This window comes from Panulirus ornatus, chromosome 13, assembly GCF_036320965.1.
Source record: "Panulirus ornatus isolate Po-2019 chromosome 13, ASM3632096v1, whole genome shotgun sequence".
Taxonomy (NCBI): domain Eukaryota; kingdom Metazoa; phylum Arthropoda; class Malacostraca; order Decapoda; family Palinuridae; genus Panulirus; species Panulirus ornatus.
Genome location: NC_092236.1, coordinates 10,186,314 through 10,203,630, shown reverse-complemented (window position 1 = coordinate 10,203,630; position 17,317 = coordinate 10,186,314). Strand labels below are relative to the sequence as shown.

The 17,317-nt window shown below is 38.5% G+C and overlaps 1 protein-coding gene across 9 annotated transcripts in view; it reads left to right on the top strand.

Moving 5' to 3' along the window:
• Nucleotides 1–17,317, top strand: part of LOC139752723 (ral GTPase-activating protein subunit beta) — an 83,233-nt gene that overhangs the window by 49,048 nt on the left and 16,868 nt on the right. For all 9 annotated transcript variants that reach the window (XM_071668560.1, XM_071668556.1, XM_071668561.1 and 6 more), the window contains 8 exons: nt 272–412; nt 2,409–2,494; nt 3,908–4,048; nt 5,682–5,789; nt 6,050–6,248; nt 6,545–6,758; nt 12,827–12,920; nt 16,320–16,478. In XM_071668560.1, coding sequence (XP_071524661.1) covers nt 272–412; nt 2,409–2,494; nt 3,908–4,048; nt 5,682–5,789; nt 6,050–6,248; nt 6,545–6,758; nt 12,827–12,920; nt 16,320–16,478 — 1,142 coding nt within the window. The remainder of the gene's footprint in view (nt 1–271; nt 413–2,408; nt 2,495–3,907; nt 4,049–5,681; nt 5,790–6,049; nt 6,249–6,544; nt 6,759–12,826; nt 12,921–16,319; nt 16,479–17,317) is intronic.

The following is a 17,317-nucleotide window of genomic DNA, read 5'->3' as shown; positions in this document are numbered from 1 at the left end:
GAACATGATTTTATTGCTTTTTGAAATGGATTGCTTTATAATGTAATCTATGGATGTTAGATAGGAAGTATACTAAAGGTTTTTATATGTTTGTCTTAGAATAATTCTTAAGATGCATCAATTTATGATTTTAAAAGCATTCTTGTGATTTGTAGAAGTTGGCTAGGAAAGACTTATAAGAAAGTTATTTGTAGAGGGGTATTTGAGAAGGCAGAACTTGCTTTTCTGAAGGACAATTCTGATTCTCCTCTCACTTTATGTGTGCCTACAGATTCTGCCCATGCCTTGTTTGTACGAGCTATTTACCTTGTATGTCATCGGCTCATCTCTTCTTGGAAGAGTGATGTTAATGTTTCTCTTGCGGGCTTAGAACTCCTCTCTGGCTTGGCACGTCTCAGTATTGCAGAACAAGGTTTGTGATTATTTTGTCGCCTCGTGTTTTAAGAATAAGTATTACTTATGGCTGCTATGCAGTTGATCTTGTGAATTGATGAAAATGTTAAAAAAAAAAATCTGAACTTTCTTTCTTGGGTCAGATAATTTTATTAGCCTTTAAGAGAATCTCTTAAGATCCCAGAGTCTAAAACCTCTCATACGCTGCCTTCTCCTGAGATAAATGGTTCTCATCTCATGCTGGCCACCTGTTCAGTGCTCGCAACCTGCTAGCTAGATTAGAGTTCACCCAGTGACCAATCAACAACCCGCATGTGGTAATGACATCATCATCCCACTGGTTGTCATGTTGATACTGACCCGTCACTTCATAATTATTTGAATTATATGGTACACAGGTCCCTTGGCAAGCAAGGTGGTTGTGCAGATTCCTGGAAGACATCATGGTTGGCAAAACTGTGGGTGACAAGGTACAAGGCTTGTAGGAAATAGGAAGTTAAGGGAGCTGACCTTTGAAAGATGCACGGTCAATCTTATCATGAACACTTCACAGTTAAAATTCAGCACATTGTACCTCAGAAACAGCACATGTATTTACAAAAGTTAAGTAAATAATAATAAAGCTGTAAAGCAAAGTAATAAAGAAATAATGCTATATAGCATGTTGGCAGTACATCACCTCTTATGCTGTACACAATCCTGCAAAGCAACCATCCAGCTGTGCTGCACTAAAGGATGTCTCTTTTTTCTGTAAGGTTCACACTGTTGACTCATGAACACCAAAATGCCTCACAATGGATGCTGTACTTCTAATTCATGTAAGGTATTCTTATAAGTCCACTTTTTGTTCTAAAGATATTACTTTCCTTACCCTCCTTTGAATGGTACAACTCACATTATTATCTTTATGCTTAGAGAACATATTGATGGCCACAAAACAGAAAATGGTAATGTTATCATAAGTTTGTACTGCATCAATATCATACATGGAAACCTCACTCAGAGGAAGTAACATTGAAATAAGATGATGTAGGTAGATTGGAGACAGCAAGGCTTAAGTGATGTTTTTGTCTCATTCACACTTAGCTGTGCATATCTACACACCACCACTGTGCCAGGCTTGGCAAGAAATAGCCTGCTGCTGCTGTGATATTTGTCAGAAGGACAGAAAACATACCACAGATTCTCAAAATGCCATGCTGCGGTTGGTAAAATAGTGTGCATCACATTAATTGTGTATACTCAGAACCCTGGTTGGTAATACTGCAGTATGCATACAACCACTTTACAGTCAACTCTAATCATGGAGAGGAATTTAAATTCTAGATAATGAAAAACTTGTTCACACTAGGGTGGTGTCTGAGAGCATTTTTTCCAAGCTGTTGTTTCTTGCCGTACCTTCCTCATCTTTCAAAAAACTTTCCTCTTAAGTGATATGACCACTATTAGGTCGACACAGGTGTTTTGAAAATTGTGAAACACTAGATTATCACCAGCCTGATGACCAATGGGATGATGACATCATCCCTGTTTGGGAGTTGCTGATTGGTCAGTTGGCGGACAGGCTGAGTCAGCAGGCTGCTATTTCTGTATTGGTAGATAGCAAAGAGTGAGAACCGTTTACTTCTCCAGAAAAGATAGCGAGGAGTGAGAGCCATTTACTTCACCAGAAAAGATAGCAAGGAGTAAGAGCCATTTACTTCAACAGAAGGCAGGGGTTAAAAAATATAAACTTGTAAAGAAATAGTTAAAAGATAGATCATGTGCCCAATGTCGTTTTTCACATGATCAACCTGCCTCTTGCCTCACTTTGTCCTCAAACATTTTATTTCTAGCACATCCATCCTTATACATATTTACCTAAGGAGATGAGATTTCTGTGCCTCCCTTCTTTGAAATCCAGATTACACTCCTACAATGGTTCTGTATGTTTGATAATTGCAGATTTCTAGTGAAAACCCTTTTTCAAGTATGTTTAAGGCATTGTTGATAATTTATTGATTCTTTTCTATTAGATGGATTGGAGTGCAAGCGGGCTGTGAAATGGTTGTGTGACTACATTGCTTACCAGTGTTCAAGACCTCCAAGAGCACATTCTAAGGCAAGTCCAATGAAATACTTATATTGTGTTTTAGAATCCATTCATTGGACTGGTAAAACTTACAGCATTAATTTTCATGAGTAGGATTGGAAAGAACTTGAAAAAAATTGATGCATTAATTGGTAAAGATGTTGATGTTGATATGAATAGAAATGGACTTGATTTTACTTCATTATTGCATACATGGAAGGCTTTTAAAAGTATGGTTGTTTGATGAATACTATTAAGGATTTTTATAGTGGAAGTAACCCTCTTGTGAGGTAAAAAGTGATATAAGTGGCATGAAATAGCTTTGGGAGTGTGTTTGATTTGATTACCCTTCCCCCTAAGTCTCTGCTATCTTTCCAAGTTGGGGAAGTGGATTTCATGGATTGTGCATTAGAGATAGATTTGTCTCCTTTGTGTAGACCATGCATTAAAAGTAGAGAATCTGGAATAGACAGGGAGAATACTTCCTCTTTCGGAATAAATATAAGAATTCTAATTTTGGATTTCTCTTATCAGTTGAGCTAGTTCTAGGGCTGTGGTGGTTGTCGCATCACCTATAGAAAATTAGATGATATTTTAATGACAGAAGAATGAGAGAAGATTGCTGAAGTATACAGAGTTGGTGCTCTCTCCAGTTTGCCCTTCACCAAAATTGGCTGAAAGACTTGTATTTTTAAAACTGTCTGAACAGAGAATTTTTTTTTTTTTATATTTGTTCACATTTTTCTGTGTTAGTTAGGTAGTGCAAGGACAAATGAAGAAAAGACCTCATTTGCTTTCATCTATTATTTAGCTGTCATGTGTAATGTTCTGAAACCACAGTTCTTTAGTCACAACTAGGCCCCACAGACCTTTCTCTGGTTCCCCTGGCTGCTATATATACCCTATTTCAGTCTGTTGACAGTAAGCTTTCCCCCTCCCTGTATACCACATCACTCCAATTTTCATTCCTTTCACTTTCCTGCATTTTCATGCCTGAACATTCAAAAATTTTTTTCCTTCATCTTTCTCACTCCAATTTGATGTCCTTCTCATTGACCCCTCCACTTCTGAAAAATATATCCTCTTTGTCAACCTCTCCTCGCTAATTCTTTGTCTGGTAAGTGAGTCAGTTGTTGTTTACTGATGATACAGTACTGGGGGCATATTCGAGTGAGAAACTGCAGAATTTGGTGACTTGAATGAGGAAGGCACCTCTTCTTACTGATAAAGTGCTCCTTCAGATTCAAATGCGGATGGTAAGAGGCAATCCATGCAAGTATAGGGTCTTCATTCAATGAAATGTACAAATATGGCTAAGGTCCTGTAGAGGTTAAAAACAGTAGGTAGGTGAACAGATAAAATCATTAGTAATATTATTATACTTATGATTAGTATTAGAATTGATTGTATTTTCTAATGGCAGATTCCCTTTTAATATTCTAGGATCTTCACTCAACTATTGTAGCAGCCTTTCACTGTGCAAGTGTGTGGCTTGTGGCTCACCCATACCTTCTTCAAGATAAAGAGTGTTTAGCAACAGTGCTGGAGGTTGTGGAGCTTGGTATATCTGGCTCAAAGTCACAGGTAAGTGAATTATGGAGCAAAGAATAAAGTTATCAGTGGAGGTAGAGAAATGAGTAGGATTGCATATGGTACATGTGAAAAGCTCTAGCTTAGAAAGGTGAAAATTCTAGATCCTGTGATCCTTTAATCAGGGAAATTGTATTGTTTCATTTATGTCCACAGTTTAGTCCTTTGAATTGTCTGCTATACTTTTGGAAGTGTGTGAGCTTGATATTAGTTTAGGCCACTGTAACTTACACACTTATAATGTTAGAAAAACCAAAGAGTACAGTCAGAAAGCAAAAAAATGAGAGACATCAAATTAGGCATGAGGACACAAAAGTCCCACTAGTACTGCAGAGAGGTCAGGAATGTTTTGTGATTGAAATGTCAGACTTATAAAGTAATGTATACAAATGCAGATGGACAATAGTTAATGGAAAAGAGTTATAATTCAAGGATCAAAGTAGGAATAATGCTCCCAATGATATTGGAATAATGAAGACAAAACTTCTTAAAGAGATAAGAGTGTCCTCAGGGATACGCTGTTCCAGGGAGGGAAAAAGAAGACAAAGGAGGAAGATGATTGGCCCTCTTAGTAAATACCCCAAAAGGCTTATTCATATTATACATAATGGTAAAAGTTAATAGGAAAGAGATGCATAATGGTGTTGATAACATATAATCCTCTTAGGGATTTTAATGAACCTGAACAAATGCTCAGTGAAAACAGTGAAGGAACTATCAGGTTTGTAAATGAGGCAGTGAAGTATGTACTTTTCAGATTTTGTAAAATGCTAATAAAGGGAGATTCCAGTTAAAGAGAGATTGACAGGTAATTTGGTTTCTCATGGAAATTCATGGAGAAACAAGTTTTGAGAGTGAGTACTAAAAAATTTTCCACATCAGTACGTAAGTGAGTGTACTAGGATCAGAGGGACTGATACACCACTATTGCTAGATCTTATCTTCTTACACAGGAGCTTGGCAGTTAAGAATATCACATGATATATGAAGTCTCTTCCTACTCTTGTCTTTTCCCCTTTATATAATCTTTCTTCTTTTAAGAGACAGGTCTACGAAAACATGTAGAGCTCTGGTTGATATCTACATTTTTTTCTCTCAGTTTATTGTTTTCACCTGAGATGGCCTTTGATTTGACGCTTTATTCTCATGCTGTGTCCTTCACTAAGTAAGGCATGGATAAGGTGATCATGTGATGCTTAAATTTGATTACTTAGTAATTGAGGACATAAACTGAACAGTGATAAAACCAAGGAGTGGTCACATGTTCATTGTGGCTTGTGAGCTACCAAATCTGGCCGTGAAAAATTGAAGAACTAATGTAAATTTATCCCATAGTTGATAATTCGTTTACAAAGATTCAATGTGCAAATATATGTGACCTTCATTCATAAAGGTACATGAATGAGAAAAAAGGAGGTAAATAGTGTTATGACAAACAGAGTCAAGGAGTTTGTAGGTGGAAGGGGAGTCATTTGGAAAGAAAGTATGGATTCATACTAAGACAGTGATGTGCTAGAATTATGCTTCATGGGACAGATAGTGGAGGACAGTATGTTAGAATATGGATAAGTTTTGACTTTGAGTTGAATTGCAGGGTGATCAGTTCTCTTATCATATACATCTTCAGGTAAAGTCAAGTGATGCCCCTCGCCTGAAACATGAGAAGGAGCTAAAACCAGCCAGCATGCGAGTGAGAGATGCTGCTGAGGCCTTGCTGTCATGTGTGCTTTCTCAAGTAAGATATACTGACTACAATATTTTCCCAGTTGGTTTTGTTGTATAGGTTGTAGTTATGTATGTTTATCAATGCTGTCTTTGTTATCCAAACTCTGCAAAACTGATCCAGCTAAGAATCAAGGAAAATATACTTCTTTCACCACCACAACAAGGCTGTAAATCTATATATATGTTTCACATGCCTTGGTTTAGTCCATGGACAGCACATTGACTCCGGTATACCACATCATTCTAATTCGTTCTATTCCTTTATTACAGGTTGGTACTTTTCCATCTGTGTGCGGAGCTGAGTCATTGTCCTCACTTCTAGATGAAGTGACACTTCTGCGGCACTGTAACACATGGGGTGGCTCAGAGCAGCTCACTCGAGACACAGCAGCTCAGCATTTCCGATATTTTGTTGCTCAAAATTCAATCATGTTGGCTCTTTTGGAACAACCACTTGGAAATCACCAAGGTATCATATTTATTTTAACTTATTGTGACTTAGGAAAGTAAGATCTAGGATCCTTTTTCCCCTTTCTTTTATTTTTATTTTGGTAATGACTGACATGACAAAGGTTGCTCGGAGCCAGTTTTTCTGCATTAGAAAGTCAGAGGGTTAGACTGTCCTAACCCTGATTTTTACTGAGAATGTCTTAGAAAATATCTTATTTTTGTGGAACACTGCCTCATTGGGAAATTGTTTTTCAGTTTTCAAAACCTACATTCTGTGGATGAATTTTACAGTTGGTTAAATATTCTCATTAACAGATCCTCAGCCAACTGTAACTGCACTGATAAGAGGGCCATTTGGAAGAGTGGCATGGACCATGCAGCTTCGACATCTACCAAGGCATAAATCCTCAGCCAAGCTATACACTGTTAACCCTGGACGTCCCTTACCAATGAATGATGTTGGAATCAAACATAATGTCAAACCCAAGTATTTTCCTGATAGCGTAGAGAGGATACCCCTTTGTAAATCGTAAGTAACATAGTAACTAAACATAGTAACTACAGGGAGAGTGTTATTAAATGACCACTTGTGGTTATTAACAATACACTTGATATTACTGGCTCATTCTCATAAAACAACTGTGGAATGTTTAAGATATTTTATGATGTAGTTCCACTTTGTGTGATAAACCTTCAGATTTTATATTTATTTATTTATTTTGCTTTGTTGCTGTCTCCCGTGTTTGCGAGGTAGCGCAAGGAAACAGACGAAAGAAATGGCACAACCCACCCCCATACACAATGTACACACATGCACGCCCACACACGCAAATATACATACCTATACATCTCAATGTACACCTATATATACACACAGAGACACATACATATATACCCATGCACACAATTCACACTGCCTGCCCCTATTCATTCCCATCGCCACCTCGCCACACATGGAATACCATCCCCCTCCCCCCTCATGTGTGCGAGGTAGCACTAGGAAAAGACAACAAAGGCCCCATTCGTTCACACTCAGTCTCCAGCTGTCACGCAATAATGCCTGAAACCACAGCTCTCTTTCCACATCCAGGCCCCACAGAACTTTCCATGGTTTACCCCAGACGCTTCACATGCCCTGATTTAATCCACTGACAGCACGTCGAGCCCGGTAAACCACATCGATCCAATTCACTCTATTCCTTGCCCGCCTTTCACCCTCCTGCATGTCCAGGCCCCGATCACTCAAAATCTTTTTCACTCCATCTTTCCACCTCCAATTTGGTCTCCCACTTCTCCTCGTTTCCTCCACCTCCGACACATATATCCTCTTGGTCAATCTTTCCTCACTCATTCTCTCCATGTGCCCAAACCATTTCAAAACACCCTCTTCTGCTCTCTCAACCACACTCTTTTTATTTCCACACATCTTGTGGAGGCTAAGGTGAAGATTAGTATGGGTTTTCAGAAAAGAGGAGTGAATGTTGGGGTGAAGAAGGTGGTGAGAGTAAGTGAGCTTGGGAAGGAGACCTGTGTGGGGAAGTACCAGGAGAGACTGTGTACAGAATGGAAAAAGGTGAGAACAATGGAAGTAAGGGGAGTGGGGGAGGAATGGGATGTATTTAGGGAATCAGTGATGGATTGCGCAAAAGATGCTTGTGGCATGAGAAGAGTGGGAGGTGGGCTGTTTAGAAAGGGTAGTGAGTGGTGGGATGAAGAAGTAAGAGTATTAGTGAAAGAGAAGAGAGAGGCATTTGGACGATTTTTGCAGGGAAAAAATGCAATTGAGTGGGAGAAGTATAAAAGAAAGAGACAGGAGGTCAAGAGAAAGGTGCAAGAGGTGAAAAAAAGGGCAAATGAGAGTTGGGGTGAGAGACTATCAGTAAATTTTAGGGAGAATAAAAAGATGTTCTGGAAGGAGGTAAATAGGGTGCGTAAGACAAGGGAGCAAATGGGAACTTCAGTGAAGGGCGTAAATGGGGAGGTGATAACAAGTAGTGGTGATGTGAGAAGGAGATGGAATGAGTATTTTGAAGGTTTGTTGAATGTGTCTGATGACAGAGTGGCAGATATAGGGTGTTTTGGTCGAGGTGGTGTGCAAAGTGAGAGGGTTAGGGAAAATGATTTGGTAAACAGAGAAGAGGTAGTAAAAGCTTTGCGAAAGATGAAAGCCGGCAAGGCAGCAGGTTTGGATGGTATCGCAGTGGAATTTATTAAAAAAGGGGGTGACTGTATTGTTGACTGGTTGGTAAGGTTATTTAATGTATGTATGACTCATGGTGAGGTGCCTGAGGATTGGCGGAATGCGTGCGTAGTGCCATTGTACAAAGGCAAAGGGGATAAGAGTGAGTGCTCAAATTACAGAGGTATAAGTTTGTTGAGTATTCCTGGTAAATTATATGGGAGGGTATTGATTGAGAGGGTGAAGGCATGTACAGAGCATCAGATTGGGGAAGAGCAGTGCGGTTTCAGAAGTGGTAGAGGATGTGTGGATCAGGTGTTTGCTTTGAAGAATGTATGTGAGAAATACTTAGAAAAGCAAATGGATTTGTATGTAGCATTTATGGATCTGGAGAAGGCATATGATAGAGTTGATAGAGATGCTCTGTGGAAGGTATTAAGAATATATGGTGTGGGAGGCAAGTTGTTAGAAGCAGTGAAAAGTTTTTATCGAGGATGTAAGGCATGTGTACGTGTAGGAAGAGAGGAAAGTGATTGGTTCTCAGTGAATGTAGGTTTGCGGCAGGGGTGTGTGATGTCTCCATGGTTGTTTAATTTGTTTATGGATGGGGTTGTTAGGGAGGTAAATGCAAGAGTCCTGGAAAGAGGGGCAAGTATGAAGTCTGTTGGGGATGAGAGAGCTTGGGAAGTGAGTCAGTTGTTGTTCGCTGATGATACAGCGCTGGTGGCTGATTCATGTGAGAAACTGCAGAAGCTGGTGACTGAGTTTGGTAAAGTGTGTGGAAGAAGAAAGTTAAGAGTAAATGTGAATAAGAGCAAGGTTATTAGGTACAGTAGGGTTGAGGGTCAAGTCAATTGGGAGGTGAGTTTGAATGGAGAAAAACTGGAGGAAGTGAAGTGTTTTAGATATCTGGGAGTGGATCTGGCAGCGGATGGAACCATGGAAGCGGAAGTGGATCATAGGGTGGGGGAGGGGGCGAAAATTTTGGGAGCCTTGAAAAATGTGTGGAAGTCGAGAACATTATCTCGGAAAGCAAAAATGGGTATGTTTGAGGGAATGGTGGTTCCAACAATGTTGTATGGTTGCGAGGCGTGGGCTATGGATAGAGTTGTGCGCAGGAGGATGGATGTGCTGGAAATGAGATGTTTGAGGACAATGTGTGGTGTGAGGTGGTTTGATCGAGTAAGTAACGTAAGGGTAAGAGAGATGTGTGGAAATAAAAAGAGCGTGGTTGAGAGAGCAGAAGAGGGTGTTTTGAAATGGTTTGGGCACATGGAGAGAATGAGTGAGGAAAGATTGACCAAGAGGATATATGTGTCGGAGGTGGAGGGAACGAGGAGAAGAGGGAGACCAAATTGGAGGTGGAAAGATGGAGTGAAAAAGATTTTGTGTGATCGGGGCCTGAACATGCAGGAGGGTGAAAGGAGGGCAAGGAATAGAGTGAATTGGAGCGATGTGGTATATAGGGGTTGACGTGCTGTCAGTGGATTGAATCAAGGCATGTGAAGCGTCTGGGGTAAACCATGGAAAGCTGTGTAGGTATGTATATTTGCGTGTGTGGACGTGTGTATGTACATGTGTATGGGGGGGGGGGGGGTTGGGCCATTTCTTTCGTCTGTTTCCTTGCGCTACCTCGCAAACGCGGGAGACAGCGACAAAGTATAAAAAAAAAAAAAAAAAAAAAAAAAAATCTCTCTTACCCTTACATTACTTACTCGATCAAACCACCTCACACCACACATTGTCCTCAAACATCTCATTTCCAGCACATCCACCCTCCTGCGCACAACTCAATCCATAGCCCACGCCTCGCAACCATACAACATTGTTGGAACCACTATTCCTTCAAACATACCCATTTTTGCTTTCCGAGATAATGTTCTCGACTTCCACACATTCTTCAAGGCTCCCAGGATTTTCGCCCCCTCCCCCACCCTATGATTCACTTCCGCTTCCATGGTTCCATCCACTGCCAGATCCACTCCCAGATATCTAAAACACTTTACTTCCTCCAGTTTTTCTCGATTCAAACTTATCTCCCAATTGACTTGTCCCTCAACCCTACTGTACCTAATAACCTTGCTCTTATTCACATTTACTCTTTACTTTCTTCTTTCACACACTTTACCAAACTCAGTCACCAGCTTCTGCAGTTTCTCACATGAATCAGCCACCAGGGCTGTATCATCAGCGAACAACAACTGACTCACTTCCCAAGCTCTCTCATCCACAACAGACTTCATACTTGCTCCTCTTTCCAAAACTCTTGCATTCACCTCCCTAACAACCCCATCCATAAACAAATTAAACAACCATGGAGACATCACACACCCCTGCCGCAAACCTACATTCACTGAGAACCAATCACTTTCCTCTCTTCCTACATGTACACATGCCTTACATCCTCGATAAAAACTTTTCACTGCTTCTAACAACTTGCCTCCCACACCATATATTCTTAATACCTTCCACAGAGCATCTCTATCAACTCTATCATATGCCTTCTCCAGATCCATAAATGCTACATACAAATCCATTTGCTTTTCTAAGTATTTCTCACATACATTCTTCAAAGCAAACACCTGATCCACACATCCTCTACCACTTCTGAAACCACACTGCTCTTCCCCAATCTGATGCTCTGTACATGCCTTCACCCTCTCAATCAATACCCTCCCATATAATTTACCAGGAATACTCAACAAACTTATACCTCTGTAATTTGAGCACTCACCTTCAGATGTGTGGTATTTTTTGGAAGCATTTTTGCTGCAAATAGATATAATTTACATATTGTTTTCATCTCTAATATCTATTATCTTGGAAGAGGGTCACAGCTTCACCTATCATTGCGTATCGTGGAAGTGCATATCATGTACATGCCTCCATGACATCTCTTCTGTAAAATGATTATCTCATGGAAAAATGTTTATGCTGTAGTGTATACCAACAATGTGTGGGATGCCACTTCAGGCATTAGTAGTTGCATTTTTGTCAGACATTATTAGAGAGTTCAAAGTTCAGTTTGACCTAGTAACAATATATGAGTGATGTGAAGTCATATTGTAATCCAAAAGAGAAACTTTGAATTTTACTGTGTATTTTTTTTTTGAATGAGTTACTTTTATCCTTAGGGGTATGAATTTCCATCTGACACATAGCAGTTTCAAGTCTTAGAATTATTCTTTTGGTGAACTAGATCATATGAAACTGTTAGTTGAAACCATGGAGTAGTCTGTGGGGCTTGACTTAAGATGTCTGTCTCTAGTGTTGGTACATTATACATGACACCTAGAGAATCGATATGTTTAAATGAGGCTGTTTTTCATGTTCTTTTTGTAGCCTTGCAAAGGTGGAACTTTTAATTTATATTGATAGAACTAAACTGATGAAATGTATTTCAGAAATTTTTAGAACGTTCAGAGTTCAGTTTAACCTCACATCAATATGTGAGTCTGATGTTTTTATGTCATATTGTCATGCAAAAGAGAAACTTAAAATTTTGCTGCAGCATACTTTTTAAGGTTGTTACTCCTATGCTAAGTGTGTTATGGATTTTTGTGTGAAACTAAGCATTTTCAAGTCTTAGAATGATTCTAACTCTTGCCTTTCACGGTGTAGAAAGAAATTCATCATAGTCATTATTATCCAGTAATGTTTTCCATATGTATAATTTAGCTTTTCTTTGTCTTTGCTATTCACAGAATATGTTTTCTTGATTATAAAGCATATGATTCTCTTCTGCTGGTAATTATCTTTTATTATTATCATCTTTATTATTTTGCTTTGTCGCTGTCTCCCGTGTTTGCGAGGTAGCACAAGGAAACTGACGAAAGAAATGGCCCAACCCACCCCCATACACATGTATTTACATACACGTCCACACATGCAAATATACATACCCATACATCTCAGTGTACACATATATATACACACAGACACATACATATATACACATGCACACAATTCACACTGTCTGCCCTTATTCATTCCCATTGCCACCTTGCCACACATGGAATAACATCCCCTCCCCCCCTCATGTGTGCGAGGTAGCGCTAGGAAAGGACAACAAAGGGCCCATTCGTTCACACTCAGTCTCTAGCTGTCATGCAATAATGTCCGAAACCACAGCTCCCTTTCCACATCCAGGCCCCACAGAACTTTCCATGGTTTACCCCAGACGCTTCACATGCCCTGATTCAATCCATTGACAGCACGTCGACCCTGGTATACCACATCGATCCAGTTCACTCTATTCCTTGCCCGCCTTTTGTGTAATGATTTTTATGTAATGATTTAATCCAACAATATATTTTGTCAGTTTTTATATGCACCTAGTATGCTCTGGATTGAGAATTTAGACACCAGGTTTAGTTAATAGATAAATGTGTTTTTTATTAATAAGAAATGTGTTGCAGAGACAAATCTATTCCGACACTTGAGAGTGTGATCATGAATGATGAGAAATCTGCATTGGAGCATGAAAAACTTCTTCAAATTTTGGACCACCAGGTAAAAATCTATATATTTTAAAGACTTTGTTAATGATTTATGAGTTAGCTGAATTTAAAGGAGTTGCTGAGACATATGCATATGAGTGTAGTAAATGTATTACAGGAAAATATAGATTTAGTGGGAACAGTCTTTTGGGGGGTGGCTTTCTCATGAAGAATGTAAAATATCATAAGTCCTGAGTTTGCATGTTTTGAATGTATTAAGATTTAGAAATGTACTAAAAAATGCCAAATGGGAAGTTGATATTGTCTCCAAGGGTTGTTGGGAAGTAGCATTGACATATGCAGTACTTCATTACCAAAATAAAGTTACAGATTCAATATAATTGATGTTTAAGGGAGGTTACCAAGCCTCTAGCTGGTGCTGTGGATGAAGAATTATTCCTGAGAGTGTGTTGTACTTTTATATAAGGTAAAGAAAGTATTCAGAAATGCATTTTATTTTTTGTTAATGGTGATATGCTGCATTTATTGATGTAGGAAAAGCTTATATTGGTTTTAACATGGAAAGATTATGGATTGTCTGAATTATTCATGATACTGGACAGTAAATTAAGGCAGCAAAGAGCTGCTATATAGAACAGAGCTAGTGTTATAAGGAACAGGAGGTGATTTAGTTATATCAGGCTTAAGTTAGTATTAAGGCTGAATTGTGTCATATTAAGCTTTAATGCAAGTTCCTTGTCAGCTGTTGAGAAAAAGTACTCAGTATAGAAGAGTAGATAAACATGATGTGATGGAATGAATATAGGTATAAATTTGTTGTTGATTGTTATAAGCATATACAAGTAAATGATAAGAAAGAAGAATATTTTCTTATAATTTTTATGATACTTAGCCTTCATACACTCTTTGGTAGTGCACATACTTCATCTGTAGCATTTCACCAACCATTCCCAAATCGGTCTAAACAGCATATGATTTAAGCAGAATAAATTTTCAACAGTTTAACAATCTCTCTTGTGTTTATCATCAACGGAGTTTTTCTGTTGTGAAAGCTCATCAAATGGAAATAAAGACTTTATTTAGAATATAGTTTAGAAGGTATAGGAAAAATGTATTTTCAATGTTGAGAGATACAGTGAAAAGCCACCAAAAAATGGAGCTAGGCTCACTTTTGTGTTATTGCATCATGCTTGCTGAATATATTTCCATTAAATGTGATACCTTATTTTCTATATCTATCTCTTGCTCTTTATTCAAACTTTTCCTTTCTTATTAAGATACTTAAAAATTGTTTTTATAGTTTCCCTCAACAATTTGTAGGCATTTATACTGTCTTCTCTGATCCATTCACAATAAATGGTACCCAGGTCACCGGTGTCTAAGTCTAGTTCTTTTGGATATTATTCTTTTTCATGTAAGTTTGAATGGAGAAAAATTGGAGGAATTGAAGTGTTTTAGATCTCTGGAATTGGACTTAGCAGCGAATGGAACCATTCGCGAATGGAACCATGGAAGCATGTGTGGGAGGGGATGAAGGTTCTGGGAGCAATGAAGAATGTGTGGAAGGAGAGAAGGTTATCTGAGAGCAAAAATGGGTATGTTCAAAGGAATAGTAGCTCCAACAATGTTAAATGGTTGCAAGGCAGGGGCTATAGATAGGGTTGCATGGAGGAGGGTGGATGTGTTGGAAATGAAATGTTTGAGAACAATATGCAGTGTGAGGTGGTTTGATCGCATAAATGATTAGAGGGTAAGAGAGATGTGTGGAAATAAAAAGAGTGTGGTTGAGAGAGCAGAAGAGGGTGTGTTGAATTGGTTTGGACATAAGGAGAGAATGAATGAGAAAAGATTGACAAAGAGGATATATGTGTCAAAGGTGGAGGGAACAAGGAGAAGCAGGAGACCAAATTGGAGGTGGAAGGATGGAGTTAAAAAGATTTTGAGTAATCGGGGCCTAAACATACAGGAGGATGAGGGGTGTGCAAGGAATTGACTAATATGAAACGATGTGGTATACCAGGGTTGACATGCTGTCAGTGGACTGAACCAGGGCATGTGAAATGTCTAGGGTAAACCATGGAAAGGTCTGTGGGGCCTGGATGTGGAAAGGGAGCTGTGGTTTCTGTGTATATGTGTGTGTATGGCCTTTTATGTATATATGTGTGTATGTGAGTGGATGGGCCATTCTTCGTCTTTCTTGGCGCAACCTCGCCTACGTGGGAAACAGCTATTAAGTGTAATAATAAAAAATAATTTTTTTTTATTCCTTCCATTTATCTCTTACCTTTAGAAGTACTTTAAAAGACTATGTCATTGAGAACTGTGTACTTATCATCACTTTCATTTAAGTATTGGCATCAGTGCTGTATTCTGCTATGTATATCACCTGAATTGTATCCTTATGGTCAAGAGAGAAAGAATACTGCCCACGTACCATTTGCATGTCATAGAAGGTGACTAAGAGGGGCTAAAATAGGGGGCTGGAAATCCTCTCCTCATTTATTACTTTCCAAAAGAAGGAACAGAGAAAGGAGCCAAGTGAACACTGTTTCTTTCAAGGCTCTATCATCTGTTCTTGATACTACCTTGCCCACATCAGAAATAGAGAGCATATTTGAAAGATAAAGGGAAAATGTATCCAAAGCATTATTTTTCCAGTATTGATTTTTCTATGTTCATCACTCATACTATTGCTTACATAGCATTTAAAAGTACAGAAGCCTGGGCATTAGCTTTTATTTTGTCTTACATCACTGTATTCCAGTTTAGACAAAACAGTTCCTAAAGATTTCAGGATATGGGTAAGTTTTTAATCATTTCAACACTTTCAGTTTTATTATTAAAGTCATTGCTTTGTGGCTTTGCTTTGTTAGGATAATCAAGAAATGTGTTTTTACCATTGTGTATTTATGTAGTGTCCTTTGATCCCTTCACAGTAACTGGTGCCAATCATGGCATCACTGCCTGGGACCAAAATCCCCAAATAGAATATCTTTTATGTTTATCACTTCTTTGTTGCCTTTAGAATCACTTTCATGACTGTCAATGAGAACTGTGTATTTAGCACTATTTTCGTCTTTTGTTTTTGGCATCAAAGCTATATTTTTCCTTCTGTTTACACCTTATTGATCCAAAAATATCCATGGCATTATTCTTTACGTATGAATTTTTCATTGTTACTGGTTGTGCTACCATATTTTTGATAGCACTTAAAGGTGTAGAAGTATGAACACTGGCTTTTATGTTACCCTTCATTCTGTACTGCACACTGTAGACATAGCAAATCCTAACATTACAAAATATGGGATTCCCCCTTTATAAACTAACTTGACACATTTAGTTTCACTTGTAGAGAAATTCATTTACAGTTCTTTGAACCACGCTAGTTCTTAGCACTCTTTTTCAGTCAGTTTGATATTTACTGTCAAATATGATATGTTCTCTTCTGTAGATTGCTTTTGAAGATAGTGTTCAGCGGCAGGTTGAAAGAGAAACTTCAGAGTACCCAGATGTCGAGACAGAATGTGTTGCCCCTCCCCTCTGCTTTGAATTTCAGACAGCTCGTCTCCTGCTGTCTCATTTTGGATTCTTATCTCTTGATGCATTACAGGTAAGATTTTTCTTTTTTAAGATATATTACATGAAGAAAAGAAATACCTTCTGTGATTGTCATTTTGTAAGAATGTATTATTAATCTGGTTAACTTTTCCTTCTTTTTTATTCTTTCTTATTTTATTTTTGATTCCATGAAAGTCAAAATTGTGAATCTGTTTATTTGCTGCCGAACTGGGGTACTCTAAGCCTTCAACTGCATTTTCTTTCATTCATGTCTCTTATCCCTGTTTATCTGTCAGTATACCAAATCACTGCTATCAGATGTTTTCATATTTGGTGTTTTGCTTTCATGATGTGTAAGAAAAAAATGAATTAAGAAATGTAGACATGAAAGAAAATTAAAGATGTTGAAAAACTGCATTCTCCAATAGTGGGCCATTGTTATGGCAAGGGATGTTGCTGCTGGTGAATGTGGCTCCCACCAAGGCAGTCATTCTCATGCAAGTGACATGATGATCATAAAACCCATGTCCTTAAGTAGTATTATTTATTGCTTATGACCTCCTCAAATTCCTTGCAAATGTGGGTGGATAATGTTCAAGTGAGTAGTGTGCATGTGGGAAGAAGAGGAGCAGGAAGAGGATCATTTTGTTGGGAAATTTAGGTATTTTGAAGGGTTTCATGTTGGTCAACAAGGGCTTGATATGTCCAGAGGACTTTGCTTACCCTGTACATCAGTGAAAATAATACCAAGCTTGCAGGTAAAGTGAAGTAGGAGGTGAATATCACATGTATGTGTCATATCTGTCATTAAGGATGGTTCTTGTTTTGTTGAGTGGAACTACTCATTTTATCATCAGATACATTGATTTTAATGAAATGATATATGTATTG